Raw genomic sequence first — 20059 nt, 5'->3', positions numbered from 1 at the left:
AGTCACATGTACTTCTGACCAACTTGCTATAAATTCTGAAGTTCCCCCAGTCACCTCCTTAGGTTTGTTTATTAGCTTAAACTATTCACAAAATTCAAGAAAATACTTATGTATACTGGCTTATTATAAAGGATACAACTCAGGACCAGCCAAATGGAAAAAGATGCATAGGGCAAGGTATGGGATGTGCCAACCTCCCAGCATTTTCATGTTTTTACCGACTGAATCTTGTTGTTCAGGAGTTTTAAAACCCAATCTCTGTCCCTCCTCTCCTTCCTGGAGGTTGGAGGTAGGCTGAAGGTTACCACCCTCTTCTAATCATGTCTTTTTTTCTGGTAGCCAGCCCCCATTCTGAGTACCTCATTAATGTAAACTCAGATGTGATCAAAGGATGAATATGAATAATAGACATTCTGTCACTCAGTAAATTCTGAAGGTTTTAGGAACTCTGTACCAGGAACTGGGGACAAAGACCAAATATACTTTTTATTTTACCGTGATTCTGTTGTGAATTAATATTAAGAAGGCTTTTCTTTTGATTGTTTTTTTACACTATAATCTAATTTTTATTTATTGTGGGAAAATTTAATTAAAAAAATAGAAAAATTTCTACTTTTAGCAAAAGTTAAAATAATTGTTTCTTTTTCTCTCATAGGTCACTGATGAATTATTGGAAAAAATTGCATCAAGAAGTCAGAATATAATTGAAATCAACATTTCTGATTGTCGTAGTATGTCTGATACTGGTGTATGTGTTCTAGCATTTAAGTGCCCTGGACTGCTTAGGTATACAGCCTACAGGTGTAAACAGCTTTCTGACACCTCTATTATTGCGGTTGCCTCTCACTGTCCTTTACTTCAGAAAGTGCATGTAGGCAACCAGGATAAACTTACTGATGAAGGACTCAAACAGGTAAATTTTTAGCATCTATAGAATGATTTTACTTTTATTAATTCAAAATGTTTTTTCTTGTAGAAATGCTTTGAAAGATTGTTATGTTAAAAATAATGCTCAGAGACTAAAGTGAATCACCTTTTTTATGTATCAATAAATATTTGTTTAGATTAGTGAACAAATTTTATGTATCAATGAATATTTGTTTAGATTAGTGAATAATCAGTAATTTAACTTTGCTGTGTTTTGTAGTGACAGTGTAAACTTCTGTGATCAGCTATTTTATTAATTTATGCTTTTGTTACTTACATTTTGTACCAAATTTTGCTTTAGGTAAAAATATGCAGTTTGGGTCAGCATGAGGTTTTAAAAATTAACTTTTAATTCCCCTTTTATATTATTAGATGACATGCTTTAAAATGAGTATTTTAAGGCATGAATGGAAGGCCAAATTGAAGAGTACAAAATGAATAAAAAGGTGGTAATTACCTATATTTGGCACAATAATTGGATTAAAAATAGTATTATACATACTTTATATTTAATACATTTCCTTTGGAAATGGCTTTTAAGGTTTTTTGACTCAGTGAATTATTCATTCATGAATGAAGACCTTTAAATTTAAACATTACATATGAATTAAATGAAAGCTCAATATTAAAAGAAATTTGGGAAGGCTTCATTTTAAATAGTGAGAACTTTTATATGTTAAGAATGTTAACAGTTTATAAGAGGGCCTATTTCATCTACAAAGGCAAATTGTACAATAGTAGTTTTACTTGTTTTAATATATTTTCCTGATCCATTTCTGCTATGTATGAGCAGGATTATTTACTAGCAAACCATTTTACAAAGTTCTTAAATTTATTAAAATGAAATAACCTTTTATTGGAAATATACATTTTTATAGATGTAGCATGATTTTATTTATTTTGACAGAAATTTTTCAACAATTTATACTTCGTAATGAAACATTTTTAAAAGGTCTATGTATTTATTAATAACTGGGATAAATGTTTTACCTTTTTAAATCTGATGTAACACAAATAGGTACCAGTTTAGCAGACTACTGAGGGTGTTCCTAGTAATATTTGTGAAAAAAAAAATCATACTTATAGTGGACATAAAGGGAAACTAGAACATTCTTTAAGGAGCAAAACTTTGTGTGCCAATCAAGTATTATGAATTTATCTAATATTTACAACTTTGCACTGATTAGGTAATCTTCCCTAGAATGTGAGGTATTTGGGAACTTTTTAACATACTTAGATTAGATGTTTGGTTCAGATTTTTGTGAAATTTGTGGTTTCTGAATTACGAATTAGATATGTGTGAGGTAATATTCTGATTGAATTAGTGGAGTAGTCTAAATCTTTCTCCCCCTTAGGTAATTTTTTTTTTTTTTGTGAGTAATTACATAGGAATCTCATTGCAGTGTAGAAAGTAATATTTTCTTGAACTTAAGACTGTGCTATAGCAAGGTGTGTCCTATAGTAGGCTCTTTCTTCTGATGGGATAGTGTTATGGGTATAGTAGAAAGAGAATGGCTTTCATATATACATAAAGTAGAAATAAGGTTTTATGAAGCAATACATATTCTTATATGCAGCGAACATTGATATTATGTATTCTATTCTATATTACTATGTTAAATAAATGCGGGCTTTGACCCACTCATTAGTTTAATTTCATGAGCCAATGATATTTGATAAACCTTGCTGTGGAGTATATTACAGTTTTGGTAAACTAACAACTTAAAAATGTATAAGACAGTTGCAAAAGCCTAGAATGGAACTATTCATGATTGAAGAATTTCCTTGGCATGATTTTTATTTTCTTGAACTCATTAATTTAGCAATTGACTGAATTGTTGATTCTGCAGGTCAAGTTGTAGGGTTTTGTTTTGTTTTTCTTCTTCTGTCAGTAAAAACTGGCAGATGTTTTAGAATGGTATACATGTATTTCCTTGATAATGTCTTTAAAATATATTTCCTTCATAACTGGTGTAATTTTGATTGATTTTAGCAAATAGCAAATGAGTGTGCTTTTTAAGTTGTATCAGTGTGTTTACCAGAACAGTTAAAGCATTTCAGCTTGAAGCACTAATGTATCTAGAATTTAACATTTTAAGTATTGGATTCTGCTTAGCAATGTTTCTCAAACTTGTGTCAAAGCACCTTAATGTTAGGCTGTTTTGGGCCAAATACCATCTTCTTTGTGAAATACCACCTTGAAATATTGATATTTTTATTTCCCTAAAAGTCACCCCAAATAAATTTTACCAGTGGAACATATTTGTATTATACACATCTTACAAAACTACAATCATGTATCTATGGGAAAAAAAGAGTTATTTAGTTAAGAATAATAGGCTGTATCAGTTTTCCTGATATTTTGTTGTCAACTAGCACTTGCCAACAAAAAGTGATAGTAGTAGTTGAAGTAATAAAATAAATCTAAGAAATTGTATCCATTATGTTACAATTTTATGACTAATTGTATTTGATTTTAGCAATTTAACGCTTCAATGCAATTTATGGAGCTCAGTAGAAATTTCTGGAAAAAAGTCACTGTAGTCTTCCTTCATATTAAATGGTACAAAAATAATGTTTTATTAGTAAATTTCAATCTGGTATACTATGAGTTTATAGGTTTTTAAAAATAAATATGTAGAGTGGCATCAACAAAATGCTGGGATAAGTAGCTCCAAAACATCCCTCTACAGAAACATTGCAAAACCAGCCAAAACTGTTAGATCTGAACACTGAACCAAGAAACAGACAACTAAAAAATGGAAGGAATGCTTTGTGGCTTTTCTACTTGCCTGTTCCATGCCCACCCCCCACCCCTTGACATAAGTCTTGAAGATAGTGGCCTGTATTCCCAGTGTGGGACCCAGGTCCCTTGTTCCAGAGGGAGTAGAGCAGACCTTATTTGTAAATTATTGTGTCTGTCTCTCCTAACCTATCTGGGAACCACTTGAAGGGCTGATGTAAGTGCTCATATATCTGTTTTACTTAATTTAGAACCCAGTCAGGGAGGAAAAGCAGTGGATGTTGATGGAAAACATTGTAAGGTAGATGAAAAAACCTGCAGCTGCTTTGGGCAAATGATTATAGTGAGACATACACTAGATCTCTTGAGGCTTGGAAGGAAAAGTGTGTGAGAGTTTCTTTAGAAAATTAGGGCAATCAGAGCACCAGTGTATACAGGGGAATTTAGAAAGCCACATGTATGCCCAGGGCAGTGTACATGCTCAGGAAAGACCTAAGAAGAACATATTTTTATCACTGGCTCTTCTGTAGGCTCTGTGTATGCAGGAAGTGAAGGCCAAGGCAGAGCTGTAAGTGTTAAGGAGTACTGCAGCACAAAGCCAGTCTGCAAAAACTAGGAGAAATGTTTTTGATTTTTGTTTTTTGTTTTAGTTTGTTTTACTTGGAAGCTTTTGGCATTCAAGGCAATCTCTTTTAAAACACTGGCTGAACACAGGCCTGAATAATGAAAAACAGCAAACTTTGGAGGAGTGGGGAAAAAAACAGCAAACTTTGGAGGAGTGGGGAAAATGTGATTTCTCAAGTTTACCACATTATTGTAATTCTAATGCCTTGTTTTCAACAAAAAAAAATCACAGGGCATGCAAAGAAGCAGAGTATGGCCCACTGAAAGGAAAAACTAAATTGACGGAACTTCTCCTTGAGTAAATCTAGACATTGGACTTACTAGATGATTTTAAATCTATTATCTAAATGTGCTCAAAGAACCAAAGGAAACCATGCAAAGAACCAAAATAAAAATAAAAAAAAAAAAATAAGGAAAAATGATGTATGAACAAAATGAGAATATCAATAAAGAACTAGAAATTGTAAAAAGAAGCAAATAGAAATTATGGAGCTGAAAAGTACAATAACTGAAATAAAAAATTCACTAGAGGGATTCAACTGCAGATGTGAGCAGATAGAAGAATCAGTAAACCTAAAGATAGGACAATTGAAATTATTGAGCCTGAGAAGAGAAAAGAAAAAACAGTGAAGAAAATGAACAGAGCTTAAGTAACCTGTGGGACATCATCAAACAGAACAGCTTTTGTATTAATAGTAATTCTAGAAGGAGAATAGAGAAAGGGCCAGAAAGAATAGATGAAGAAATAATGGCCAAAACTTCCTAAATTTGTTGAAAGCCATATCTAGGAAGCTCAACAAACTCAAGCAGGATAATTTCAATGAGCTCTACACTGAGATACATTGTATATAATTGTCAGAAGTCATAGACAGAGAATCTTGAAAGCAGCAACAGATAAGTGATTTGCCATATACAGGGCTCCTCAATAAGATTAACAAAGTGATTTCTCATCAGAAACCATAGAAGCCAGAAAGCAGTGGGCTGATATATTTAAAATGCCAAAAGAAAAAAAGTCCATCAAGAATTTGATATCTGGGGCCGAGCCCGTGGCGCACTCAGGGGAGTGCGGCGCTGGGAGCGCAGCAGCGCTCCCGCCGCGGGTTCGGATCCTATATAGGGATGACCGGTGCACTCACAGCACTTCACTGGCTGAGCGTGGTGTGGCCGGTCTCAAAAAGTACAAAAAAAAAAAAGAATTTGATATCTGTTAAAACTATTCTTCAAGAATGAAGGTGACATTAAGATATTCCCAGATATGGAAAAGCTAAGGGAATTTGTTACTAGTAGACCTGCCCAACAAGAAATGCTACAGGGAGACTTTCAGGTTGAAATAAAAAGACACTAGACAGTGGTTGAAAGCCATATGAAGAAAAAAGAACACTAGTGAACCTACATAGTTTGAAAGTACAAGGATGGAAAAAGATATTTCATGCAAATAGTAAGCAAAGGAGCTTGAGTGGCTATTTTATTATCAAACAAAATAGATTTTAAGTCAAAAAAGTTTGTAAGAGACAGAAAGCGTCATTAAATATGGATAAAAATTTCAGTCCATCAGGAAGATGTAACAATTATAACCATATATGCACCTAGAAAAAGAATCCCTAAATCAATGTAGCAAAAATTGAACGACTTGACTGGAGAAATGGACAGTTCTACATTAATAGTTAGAAACTTCAGTAACTCACTTTCAATAATGGATAGAACAACCAGATAGAAGATCAATGAAGAAATAGAGGACTTGAACAGTACTGTAAACCGATTATATCCAACAGACATGTACACTATTCTGTTCAACAGATGAAGAATACACATTGTTCTCAAGTGCACATGGAACATTCTCACAAACAGATCATATGTTTGATCACAAAACAAGTTTTAATTTAAAAAGATTGAAGTCAAAGTGTCTTCACTGGTCATAATGGAATGAATGTGGGAATCAGTAACAGGAGGATAACTGGGAAATACATGAATATGTAGAAATTAAACATACTTATATACAACCAATGGGTCATAGAAGAAATTACTAGGTAAATTAGAAAATATATTGAGATGAATGAAAATGAAAAAACAACATACCAAAACTTATGAGATGCAGCAAAGCAATGCTCAGAGGGAAATTTATAGCTTTGAAAGCTTACATTAAAAAAGAGTTAAGTTCTTAAATTAGTAATGTATGCGAATACCTGCAGGAATTTGAGAAAGAAGAGCAAACTAAGCCCAAAGCTAGCAGAAGGAAGGAAATCATAACCTGAGCAGAGATAAACAAAATAGAAGAACAGAAAAATTATAGAGAAAATTAATGAACCCAAAACTAGATTCTTTGAAGAGATCAACAAAACTGACAAACCTTTAACTATATTGACTAAGAAAAGAAGAAAGACTCAAATTACTAAAGCATAAATGAAAAAGAAGACATTCCTACTGACTTCACATAAGTAAAAGGATTATATGAGAAAACTATGAATAACTGTACACCAACAAATTGGATAGCTTAAATGAAATGGACAAATTCCTAGAAATAAAAAACTACAAAAACAACTCAAGAAATAGGAAGTTTAAATAGACTTACAAAAAGTTAGGAGATTCGACCAGTTAAAAAAAATCCTCCCCTTAATTTTGCTAAACATTTAAATTGTCAGAAAAGACCCAACTACATGTTTCCCACAAGAAGCCTACTTTAAAATAAAGAAATATTTAGATTAAAAGTAAATAAAGATACCGTGCTAACACTAATCAAAAGAAAGCAGGATAAGTTTTATTAATTTCAGACAGAGCAGATTTCAAAGCAAAGACTGTTATTAGGGATAAAGGGAGGCTTTATATAATAATAAAGGGATTAAAGTTCCAAAAAGACATAGCAATCCTTAATGTCTATGAGCCTAAAACAGAGCATCAGAATATGTGAGGCAAAAAATAGTACAATTCCAAGGAGAAATAGATGAATTCACTGTTATAGTTGGAGACTCCTATCATGCAATCCAGCAAACATGCTACTTAATATTTACTCAAAGAAGGTGAAAAATTATGTCCACAGAAAAACCTATACACAGATGTTTATAGAAGCTTTATTCATAACTGCCAAAACTTGGAAGCAACCAAGATGTCCTTTAGTAGTTGAATGGATAAACTGTGGTACATACAGACAATGGAATATTATTCAGCATTAAAAAATGAACTAGGAGAAGACATGGAGGAATGCTGAGTGTGTACTACTAAGTGAAAGAATCTGATATGAAAAGGCTGCATGCTGTATGATTCCAACTGGAATCATAGACATTATGGAGAATGCAAGACTATGAGAATAATAAAAAAGATCAGAGGTTGCCAGGGGTTATAATGGAAGGGGAAATGAATAGGTAGAGTACAGAGAATTTTTAGGGCAGTGAAAATACTCTGATGCTATAATGGTAGATACATGCTGTTATATATTTGTCCAAACCCGTAGAATGTACATCAGGAGTGAACCCTAACATAAACTATGGACTTTGTCAATAAGGTTTTATAAATTTTAGGAAATGTACCACTCTGGTGGGGGATGTTGATAATAGGAGAGAATACACATGTGTGGGAGCAGGGAGTACTTCTATATAGGAAATCTCTGTACCTTCCTCTCAATTTTGCTATGCACTAAGTAAAAGTAGTCTTAAAAAGGAAAATATGGAATATTCACAAAAATTAGCCTTAAACAAAATTTCAATTAATTCCAAAGTGATATGAATAGGCAGTAAAACTAAATTAAGAGAGAACTGTAAATTGAGAGAAAAAGGAAGTACTTAAAAACAATCCTTTGGAAATGTTAAAGTAGAAGTAAAAATTACAATTATAAACTTAAAAGAAAACTGGTAGTAGCTATAATAACTTCAGACAGAACAGACTTTAGAGCACGGAAAGTGGTTATTAGGGATAAAGAGGGGACATACATAATGATAAAGGGGACAATACTCTAAGATGACATAATACTCCTTAACTTGTGTGCACCTAACAACAGTGTCAGGATATGTGAAGCAAAAACTGTTAGAACCACAAGAAAAACAAAACCAAACCAAACCATGAATCCACTGTTACAGTTGGAGACTTTAATATCTTTCTATCAGAAATGGACAAATCCAGCAGGCAGAAAATCTAGTAAGGACATAGTTGAACTCAACAACATTATTAATAAGCTGGATATAATGGACATGAATAGACTGTTTCATTCGACAAAAGCAGAATATGCATTCTTCTCAAGCTCAAATGAATCATTCAGCAAGATAGACCACATATTCTGGGCCATAACACACACCTTAAGAAATTTAAAAGAACAGAAATCTGAAGCACTCTTCCCCAGTAACTAGCTGAACTTCACATGCTGATATTGTCTGCAGAGGTCATCCACATGGTCCTTTGTTTGGTTACCTGCCTCTTTGAAGGTCATGTGACCCTTGCCTCTATGAAAAGTCATTTTCTTGTAAATTAAGCCACCAACACTATTTGTTAATGTGGAACATCGTGGCATATGAGGCCACAATCATGGTTTCCTATTTAGTCCATTTTAAAGAGGCTTCTTCACAATGCATAACCCTTATTAGCCTTTTCATTCACTCAACAAATATTTATTGTGTCAACTAAGTGTAAGACACTGTGCATCAGAGATATGTTATTTAACAAAACATACAACCTTCTGTCTTCATAGATTTTACATTTCTACAGGAGTATATAATTGGTTATAGTGTAGCCTAGATTAGAATAACAGTTTGTAAAAATAAGTCATATATTTCTGATAATATCAATATTTAAAACAGAACTCAGGCTTTTTTAAAAATTACAAAAGTAATATTTAAAAATAGAGAAGATTGATAGGTAGAAGAGAAAAAATTACACATTCACTAATCAGAATAACTGTTAACGCCTTGATATATATTTCAGTCTCTTTTCTATGTATATATACATAGAAAATTGTGCACTTAAACGTGCACAATTTCTTTATATATGGCAGTTTCTTTATTAAATTGGATTATACTATAAAAGCTTATACAATTTTTTTCATTTTTTTTTTTTTTTTGTCTTTTTGTCTTTTTTCCATGTCCGGCAACGGATCGCAACCCTCAGTGTTGCCCCCGTACCGGACCGGGGACCAGCAACGGGATTGCAACCCTCGGTGTTGCTCCCGCGCCTCGCTCAGCCAGTGAGCGGGAACCGGTCTGTATGTGGGATCCGAACCCTCGGCGGGAGCGCCGCCGCGCTTCCCAAGCGGCGCACTATCCAGTGCGCCACCGGGCTGGCCCTTTTTTTTCATTTTTTTAATCTGTCAAATGTTTGTACTAATTTTAATGGCTGCATAATATTTAATTTTATAAATATACCTTAATTTATACCTTTATGTTTTTTCCTTTTTCTTTTTTTTCACCATTGACTCAGATATATAAAGGTGAATTGAACTGTTAAGGAATATAGGTACCTTGATGGGCATGCAGTGTGAGGTAGTTGAAGCAGGGAGGTAGGGATTAGAAAGAAGGTGAAAATGCTTACATAAAACTGTCTTAAGTTATAGATTGCTTACATTCTATCTTATTTTTAAGAGTAATTTAGGGCCGGCCCGGTGGTGCACTGGATAGTGCGCCGCTTGGGAAGCGCGGTGGCGCTCCCGCCCGAGGGTTCGGATCCCACATACGGACCGGTTCCCGCTCACTGGCTGAGCGAGGCGCGGGAGCAACACCGAGGGTTGCAATCCCGTTGCTGGTCCCCGGTCCGGTACGGGGGCAACACTGAGGGTTGCGATCCGTTGCCGGACACGGAAAAAAAAAAAGACAAAAGACAAAAAAAAAAAAAAAAGAGTAATTTATAAGTATTTATTTAACTCTGATATGGTTATTTTCAAAAAATTATATGAAAATTGCATTAGATATATGTTGCCTTTGCTATTTTCTGAGCATTCAGCCAAATCTCTTGTTTACAGCTGGGTTCAAAATGCAGAGAACTCAAAGATATTCATTTCGGCCAGTGTTACAAGATCTCAGATGAAGGTATGATCGTCATAGCTAAGGGCTGTCTGAAATTACAAAGAATATACATGCAGGAAAACAAATTAGTAAGTACTTGTTATCCTTGTTTTTGTTTTGTTTCTAACCTTTGAATTCCTTAAACTGTGTTTATAAATTTTCTTCTATTTTCTTTTGGTGGTTGAGAGGCAAATACTACTTAATTGAAAGCAAAAATCCTCTCAAAACAATGATTTTATAAACTGATCATATAACTGAATAGGTGCTTATATGTGGTACTTGTTAAAAATTCCTCATTAGCATGTGAACTAATTCTGATAGTGAACTAACTCAGGTAAATTTGAAAACAGATTTATTTGCCAAACATAAGTCTGTAGTTGTAGTTCCTTCTGATTCCTCTAGGGATTATAATAATTCTAGATAGGATTTTTTTAATGTCCAGGAAAATGCACACTTGTGAAATAGAGCTTTTTACTTGCCATCATGGAATGTGGGATTCAATAAATTGGGGCAGATAATCTCGGTAATTACATAGATTTTATATTTTAAACACATGCATGTATAACTCAGACATAGTGTATTATCTTTAATATATTTAAAGCCATTCATTTATCTTTTATTGAGATGTAATTGAGATATAAAATTTACCCTTTTAAAGTGTAAAATTCATTGGTTTTTAGTATATTCACAAAGGTTTGCCATTATCACCAGTATCTAATTCTAAAACATTTTCATTATCACAGAAAGAAATCCTGTGCCCAGTAGCTGTCACTCCCCATTTCTGCTTTTCCTCTAGCCCCTGGCAATTGTTAAGTTCCTTTCTGTTTGTACAGATTTGCCTATTCTAGGGATTTCATATAAATGGAATCACACAATATGTAGTCTTTTGTGTCTGGTTTCTTTTAGTTAGCAAGGTTCATCCATGTTGTAGCATATATCAGAGCTTCATTCCTTTTTATGGCTGAGTGATATTCCAAAGCATTTAATTTTAATTTGATAGGTACATTGTACTGGTTAACAGAAAAAGTTGTTACTGGGGAGGCATTATTAGTAGGAGTTCTAAACATTCAAAAATAGTGCACTTGAAAATGTTACCAGGCTGATCCTGAATGTGTAGCATATTTACACAGAAGATTTGCTTTTTAAATTGTATCTCAAAAATAGAGATCTTTCTTGTTGCCCCTTTGAGTTATTTTATAAAATTTGATAAATATATCTCATATCTGAACTTAAGCTTTGAAAGGTCTCTTGAAGCATGAGCACTTCTAGTGAGATAATGCTATTTTCAAAAAAGATTCTAGTTAGAAAAATTGCAGCACTATGAATGAAAAGTAAATGCTTTGACTACGACATAGAATATTTACCCCTGAAATTATGTAGTAAAATACTTCACATTCCTCTTTACATTTAATATAAATATAATAATCACTGTTCAGAAAGTATAATGTTATAGAGTGAATTAGGTCTTCTGGGTCAGAGAGGCTGAATTTTTGAATCCTGTTATCTACTCACTTGCATTGCGACTCACTTGCATTGTGAAAGTTACTTAATCTTTTTAAACCTCATTTGTAAATGTGGTTATTGATATTTGTCTTTTTGAAAGTTGTGGTTTTAAGAATTAAATGACATAATATCCTCAAATTGCCTAATACAAACTCTGACCCATAGGAGACACTAAAATACCTGGTAGTTTTTATGGTAACATGACTGTATTTGTTATCTAACTGTTGGTTTCCACTTTACACTAAAAATAAAGTAAAGGATGTTAATCTCAACTTAAAATTTTTCTATTCCTCAAGTAATAGGGATATTTGTTGACTATGATTTGTCATATGAGAAATGTTTAGTAAACACAGAAAACGTTTTTATTGGCACATTAAAAAATTTTTAGCCAATGGTTTCCCAAAGAAATCAACTTTTTTTTGTTGTTGTTTATGTTTTGAAGGTTCTCATATGCTCATATTAGTGTTTTTCTAATATTGTGGTACATTAAAAAGATGTAATATCTTTAAATCCTAAGGGAATCAATCCATATTTAGTTTTATTCATTAAATATTTTTTCCCACTGGAAATTTGAAATAATTTTTCTAAATCTTAAAAGTTCAGTTCAATAAAATTCTCCCATTTAAGATTTTTAGAAAGGGAAATTTAGAATAATTTGAACTCCTTATTAGACAATTGAGTTATTGATAACTAACCTCAGATAGTAATTTTGCATTGTATTTTAAATATTTATGAAATAAGGAGAGATATTTAAATTCCTTGTAAAGCTACAATTTTAAGTAGATTGGGTGTTTTCACTTTGACAGATATTATCAGTCATGTAACGACAAATATTTTAAATTAACAGCTAATAGGGGTACTTACAGAGAACAGTATGTCTGAAAGGATGCCGACAGAATTTTGTGCTTTGACAAAATCAGTAGCCAAATTATTTTGCTAATTCTCTTAATAAATTGAGTTTTCTCAAAAAGAATAGTGGCACTTTATTGCGTAGTTTAAAAATAATCATAGCATAGTTTTATTTTTTTTAATTATGAACTTTTCTGACTTAAAATATCAAGTTAATCACTTTTTATACTTGGCAGTATTTGACCAAGTACACATCTTTTCATATTATATCTTGGCCTTTAGATGGCAGCATTGTCTTTGTATATTTTAGTGACTAGCTTTTGTGTCCTTTAAGGATATAATGCCTGTACAAGTTTTTGCTAATATTATGGTTCACTTAAAATTTTTGTCCTTTAGATAGTCTTAGTGGGAAAATTTCTTCTTGAAGTCATTTGAAATATTAGTTGCATCTAGAATGTTACAAGATGAACTTGACATTTTACATGTAGTAGCAAGATATTCAAACATTCTTATTTGTGGCACTGATTTAAGTGGGATAAACTTTAGAATAGGGGAAGGATTCTTGTGTTTATTAGAGGGAGAAGTTTTATTCACGTAGAAAGTGAAGAAATGATATGACATTTTAAGACTCAAATGAGTGATGGTGTAGCAAAGAATTGAGGATTTACATGTGGAATCTTCCCAAATTTGAATGAGACAAGTGCCGTGCACCTACATGAATGTATTTTGCATTTGCTATAAAACTCTCATGTAGACTATAGAAATAGATTTGAAGAATATACCTATAGTGAGGGTCTAGCATACTCATCTGTCTCTCTTCTAGTGATGGCCACAAAACAGTGGCAAGTACTGTACAGAGTGATATAAAAGCGTTATAATAATTGATGATCTAGAAACCTCAATAAGTCTATTCTCTATGCTTCTTTACTCTGCCTGCACCAGATTCTGTGTCTCAACTTTTTGGACAGAGAAGTTCTTTGGGTGGCTTTTTATTTGGTTGTAAAATGATGGGGTTGGATAGATTATCTGTCATTTGTTATACTGCCTGATGTTTTAAAGCACTGGAATTTTATGATTTCTTTCAAAATAACTTCTGTGCTAAATCCTAGGGTCAGCATATTTGGTATAGATTTGTATGTGTTATGTGTGTATTTGGTCTAATTTTTTATACCTTCTACTCTGGAGAGTTGGGTTGGGAATTAGTTCACTTATCAAGAGAATAGTAATATATTATGAATAGATTCTAGAAAGTTTTAGGGAAATAATAAAGATTTCCTGTTTAAAACTTGATTTCCTGAAAGTTAATTGTAACCTTTTATTTTCAGTTTCCTGGTTAATTGATACTTTACTAGTTTTGTATTCTGTGACATCTCTTAGAGTCTTTTGGCTGCTGCTGTAACAATATTGTTTTAAGTTTTATTATTCTTTGGAGGATTACATGGATGAGGTAAGATCTAAATTCACCTCTCCAGGCTTTCTTCTTCCAAACTGGAAGCTTTAAGGGGAGATTGAGGCAAACGCCAGTTTTGAGTCACACTGAACTCACTTCAGACCTTGATCTTGCCGTCTTTTACTCATGTGACATGGGTTAATTATCTTAATTTCTACACTTTCATTTCCTTCTTTGCAGGAAGGATATAATACATTTTCAGACATGTTCTTTTGAGGATCGTAAATGAGATTAAGAGGTTGTATTAGTCCTTTTCTGTTGCTTGTAACAAAATACACGGAACTAGGTAATTTGTAAGAAAACAAAATTCATTGCTTACAGTTTTAGAGGATGGAAAGTCCAAAGTCCAGGGAAGACATCTGGTAAGGGTCTTCCTTGGTAGTGGCTTCAGTGATGCGGGGGTCTCATGTGGCAGAAAATGGTGGAGCAGAGAGAGTCTCTCATGTGCTCTTCTTTTAAAGCGCTCAGAACCATGCTCCTGACCACCACTATTAATCCAGTCACTACAGCATGGTCCTACAATCTAATCACCTCCTCAAGGCCCCACCTTTCAGTTACCATAATAAGATTTCCCATCCTCTTTACACTGTCACAGTGGAGACTACGTTTTGGAGGGACATGAATTCACAGCAGTGATAGAACACCAAATGTGTTTCATGGCCCCAAACACAGGAAGACTTCAACAAAGGTTTTCTTTCTTTCCCTATCATTGTTTGCTGTTCCTAGTCTACCAATTTGAATTGGGCTGCATCGGTGCTTAGTATCACCTGCTGTGGTCTGATGTCACCCCTTAGCCACTAACAGTTTAATTCTTTTTTTTACTGTTTGCTGTAATGAGGTTGCAGCAGTTAGGTGAATAGACTGGTAAGCATGTTGATCATCAGCTGGGGCGGTATGTAAGATAAACATTTGTATCAGAGTTTAAATAGCAATAGTTAATTCAGGATTATATTAAAGCTTGCATTTCTTGAATATTATAACTCTTCAGCATAGAGCTAATATATTAAGGGGTTTTATATATTAGAGTTAATATAAGGGGGCTGGTTGACCCTCTGTCCCCGATTCCTCCACTCCTGGTATCTTGTTTCTCAAACACTCCTTGTGAAGTGAGGTTACTTGTAATTCCAGATATAAATAATTTACATCTGTGAGGGATTCTGTTTTCTAAGTACTTACTTCAGCCTCTAAAATCTCCCAGGGTAGATACTCACCTTTAGTGCTCTTTCCTCTCTTAATGGATTGGGCCATTACTTAAACCCAGAATGGTAGTTTCCAGTGAACAGTGGTATGTGAATGTGGCATTCTAAAGAAGGTGGACTAAAGATATTGAATCTCATGTTATTATTGTATAGTACTGTCTTAGTCCATTTGGGCCGCTGTTAACAAAGTACTGTAAACTGGATAGTTTACAAACAACAAAAATTTATTTCTCATGGTTCTGAAGGCTGAGAAGTCCAAGATCAAGGCTCTGGCAGATTCAGTGTCTGGTGAGGGCCTGCTTTCTGCTTCATAGATGCCTTCTCACCATGTCTTCACATGGTGGAAGGGGTGAACAAGCTCTCTTGATACTATTTTATGAAGGCATTTATTTCATTCATTAAAGCTCTGCCCTCATGATCTAATCACGTCCCAAAGACCCCACCTCCTAATACCATCATCTTGTGGGTTAGAATTTCATCATATGAATTTGGGGGGGTACACAGACATTCAGACCATAGAAACTACATTTCAGTATTTTGCGGTCAGTTGTTAATACGAAGTATTTAATAGTAGTTATCTTTTCTTGAGTATTTATAATGTGCCAGCAACTGTAGTGTTTTATGTAAATAATCCTCACAACCACCATATGAGGTAGCTATTTTCAATCCTATTTTACAGATGAGGAAATTTAGGTCTGTGGAGGTTAAATAATAAAACATAAGTGTCAAAGTTAAGATTTTTAACCCAGATCTATTAAGATTCTCAAATGTTTGTCCTCTAGCCCTTTTGATTGCATGAATATATTTCAGGTGGTGCTAATCCATACACCTTTGAACCAAGTGGTAATTTCCAAAAGGCATTATCTCCTTTAAAACATTTATGGACAGGTGCTGTGAGACATCAAAGGAAGAAGTTAATTATTAGCATGAGTAGATCTTTTTCCTAGGATGACAATTGATTTCAGAGGAAACCGCAAATACCAATAGAAATATATTGAAAGCTTTTCTAGGAAAATTGGTAAAATTATCAAAGAGGAAAGCTGTCTTCAAGACATTGTTTTGTGTTGGCCTTAATCCTGTACAAACATGAACATATATAATTAATATTAATGATAGAATTGTGCTTTTTATGCAGTTTTTCTATTTTGCAAACATAGTATTTTATATTTTATATTTTTTTAACATTGGATTTAGATGCTAGTACCATTTTATTTTTGTCCAGCAGATTTAGTAGAAACTCTAATGGGTTCTTGAACTGATAGCTATCTATTCTGTTCCTCTGTTACTAAACACTTGTTTCACATGTTCATTCAGTTCAGTTAACATTTAAATACCTACTATGTGCCAGGCACTGTGCAAGGTGTTGGGGAATTAAGGAAGAGTTATGTTGCTAAAGAGAGGAGATCCTGGTCTAGTGATAAGTGCTATGGAAACACCAATTACAAAAATAGTTACTTTTGTTTGAAGCAGAAAGGAGGATCAGAAAATCCTATAAACGTGAAATTTGAACTGGATCTGGAATGATGTATAGTGAGGTGATGATTATGCAAGGAAACATTTTATTGCAGGAAGGTGTGTGCAGTTGTTGGAAGCAACATTAACAAAGACAAGGCGTCAGGAGAATTTGTGGAATGTTCAATAAGTGGTAGGTGTTACAGTGATACTAGGTTTATAGGCTGAGTGATAGGGGAATTGTTTATATTTGTGTCTGGAAAGGAAGGCAGGGATCAGATTGTTAAATTTCTTGAGTGTCATACTCAGGAATTTGGAAGTCTGTGTGTATTAAGGATTATAGCATGGGATTAGATACTAGGTTTATAGGCTGAGTGATAGGGGAATTGTTTATATTTGTGTCTGGAAAGGAAGGTAGGGATCAGATTGTTAAATTTCTTGAGTGTCATACTCAGGAATTTGGAAGTCTGTGTGTATTAAGGATTATAGCATGGGATTACAGCAAATGTGCAATGTGACCAGATTTTTGGGTACTGTATTTTAATTTTGAGAAATTAAGAAAAATATAGAATACTAAAAAGAGTAATAACATTCATATGCCTATTGCCCAGAAATTGACCATTAATATTTTGTTAAATTTGCTGCTGCTTCTTGAATTAATGAATCTAATAAACTTTACGTCCTTGTTGCCTTGCATCCCTAGTGTCATCCTGTTGTCTTTTTCTAGAGGCAGCTACTATGATGATCTAAAATGCTTTAAAAAATACTTTAACATACACGTGGATAATCATGAACAATGTGGCATTGTTTAGTTTGTGGTCACATATAATTTGTATCTAGTGTCATGTGGTTAAGTATCTTGTTTCACAAAGTATATATTAGTCTATAATTTGCATTTTTACTTTTGTTTTTAAGATCTAGCCATAATGAATATGTAATTCATTCTTTTTCACTGTTAGTCTTCTGTCATATGTGTATATTTCCTGTTTATCCACTCCCTGTTGAAGGACACTCATATTGCTTCCAGTGTCATACTATTATAGGCATCATAGACAGTGTTGCAGTAAAATCCTTGTGCAAGTCTTCTGTGCTTATCTGTAAGAGTTTCTCTAGAGTAAGTACTTAGAAGTGTAATTGTAGTGTGCTAAGATGTGTACATTTTCAAATTTTTACTAGATCATGCCAAATTGCTCTCTGTTAGTACAGGTTGAGCACCCCTAACTTAAAAATCCAAAATGCTCAGAAATTTGCAACTTTTTGAGTGCTGACATGACACTGCAAGTGGAAAATTGCACACCTGACCTTGTGATGGGTTGCAGTCAAAACGCAGGTTCATGGACCGGCCCGGTGGCGCACTGCTATAGTGCGCCGCTTGGGAAGCGTGGTGGCGCTCCCGCGGAGGGTTCGGATCCCACATACAGACCGGCCGCTCACTGGCTGAGCAAGGTGCGGGAGCAACACTGAGGGTTGCGATCCGTTGCCGGTCACGAAAAAAGACAAAAAACAAAAACAAAAACAAAAAAAACGCAGGTTCATGCAGTTTATTCAGTGTTCCCAAGGGAAAAAAGATCCTCCCAGGTCCCTTCAGCTGCAATATATCATTTAATCAAAACACAGAATTGTAGTACAAACTGAAAGCTTGGTGGTGGTGGTGGTGTTGCTGTTGTTTAATAGCTAACATAGGTATTTCTGGTGATGCTACTGTACTGCTTAGTTACCTTGAACACATTATTTTTTTCACTGTACTAATGGTATGTCATATTTTTTACTGTTGTTATATGTGGATAAGTGTAAGAAAATGACTACTTATCAGTCACATAAATTCAGAGTCAGGAATGATGGTGATGCCAAACAACTACAGATGATCCTCGTGGGTGGCTGAGATAGTGACACCTTTGTTTTTTGGTGGTACACAAACTTTGTTTCAAGCTATATATTTAAGGTATATATGAAACAATTGAATTTTGTGTTTAGACTTGGGTCTCATCTCCAAGATATCTTATAGTGTATATGCAAATATTCCACAGTCCAAAAATCTGAATTCTGGAACACTCTGGTTCTAAGCATTTTGGAAAAGGGATACTTAACCTGTAATTGAAATTATGGTTTAGAAGTATATTTTGCTGATGGATTGTCAGCTCTTTGGAGAGTAGTGAATATCTAGTCATCTCTCTCTGCATTCCTTCTAGATCCAGTTTAATTAATTAATTAATTCATTGTTTTATTATTTTTAAAAAATTTTTATTGAATCAAAATTGGTTATACATATTTTGGGGGTTCAACATTGAGATATGTTGATCAAATCAATATTACTAGCATATATATTGTTACATATTATAGTTATTCTTTATGCCCCTTGTCCAATTCCACCCCGTTCCCCTTCCTCTCCGCCTCCCTACTCTAATCACCCTAGATTTCTTCTCTCCCTCTGAAAAAATAATGGTTACTCTGTTGATTTGCTGCCCAAATGATCTGTCCAATGCTGAGAGGCGTGATCAGGTCCCCCAATACTATCATAGAGCAGATGTCTCTTCCAGCACTATGAAATGGGCTCTGTGGAGACAGACATCCTGCTCCTTTCTATATCTCTGCTGGTGACTCTCCTTGTGTCAGCTCACTCCAGTGGCTGGTGGACCATCTGCGTGGTGGTTGTGGCATCTAGCCGCCTTCATGGCAATCATGGTTATTGTGGTGGCTGTGGTGGACCACCCACATGGTGATGTTTTTGGCCTGCTCAGTGGTGCTGGCAGCGTGTGTGGTTGTGGAGAGTGTCTGATCCCTGGTTCCATGCCCCAGGTCCCCAAGTGGGTCCCAAGGTGCTGGCATGGTGTGCCTGGTTGTGGGGGGGGGGTTGTCCAGTCCCCAGCTCCTTACCCTGGGTCCCTAGGCATGCCCCAAGGTGCTGGCGCAGTGTGCCTGGTTGTGGGAGTGGGGATCTGGTCCTTGGCTCCAATCCTTGGGGTCCTGGCTGGGGCCCACAGTGCTGGTGGTGTGAGTGGTTGTGGGCAGTGTTCCTGCCCCTGGCTCCACGCCTCATGTCCCCTGGTGGGCCCCAAGGCATTCATGGTGTGCCTGGGTCGGAACTAAGGTTTTGTCCTTTGCTTACTTCTAAAATGGGGGAACTTCCTGTGGGAACCAGTATTTGAGCTGGGTGGTTGAGGTAAATTGCTGCTTTGCTGCTGTTTCCCTAGGGAAGGCTTTTTGTGCAGCTCAGGGTTTAATGGTTGACCTTACAGGTACTTCCGGCTCTCCAGATAACTCAGTGCACCGTGGCTGTGTTAGAAACTCTGATCTGGGCCTGAGTTTTTTATTGAACTGTACCCCATGCAATTCT

General features: G+C 34.9%; 1 protein-coding gene across 1 annotated transcript in view; it reads left to right on the top strand.

The window, feature by feature from the left end:
- LOC103598987 (F-box/LRR-repeat protein 17) overlaps positions 1-20059 on the top strand; it is a gene marked incomplete at its 3' end in the record, with an annotated part of 183506 nt that overhangs the window by 26554 nt on the left and 136893 nt on the right. Inside the window, exons 4-5 of the mRNA XM_008583063.1 lie at positions 656-913; positions 10230-10361. Coding sequence (XP_008581285.1) covers positions 656-913; positions 10230-10361 — 390 coding nt within the window. The remainder of the gene's footprint in view (positions 1-655; positions 914-10229; positions 10362-20059) is intronic.

This window comes from Galeopterus variegatus, unplaced genomic scaffold (genome assembly GCF_000696425.1).
Source record: "Galeopterus variegatus unplaced genomic scaffold, G_variegatus-3.0.2 Scaffold2819, whole genome shotgun sequence".
Taxonomy (NCBI): Eukaryota; Metazoa; Chordata; class Mammalia; order Dermoptera; family Cynocephalidae; genus Galeopterus; species Galeopterus variegatus.
The sequence above is the reverse complement of the archived record's forward strand: the minus strand, read 5'-3'. Positions and strand labels throughout refer to the sequence as shown.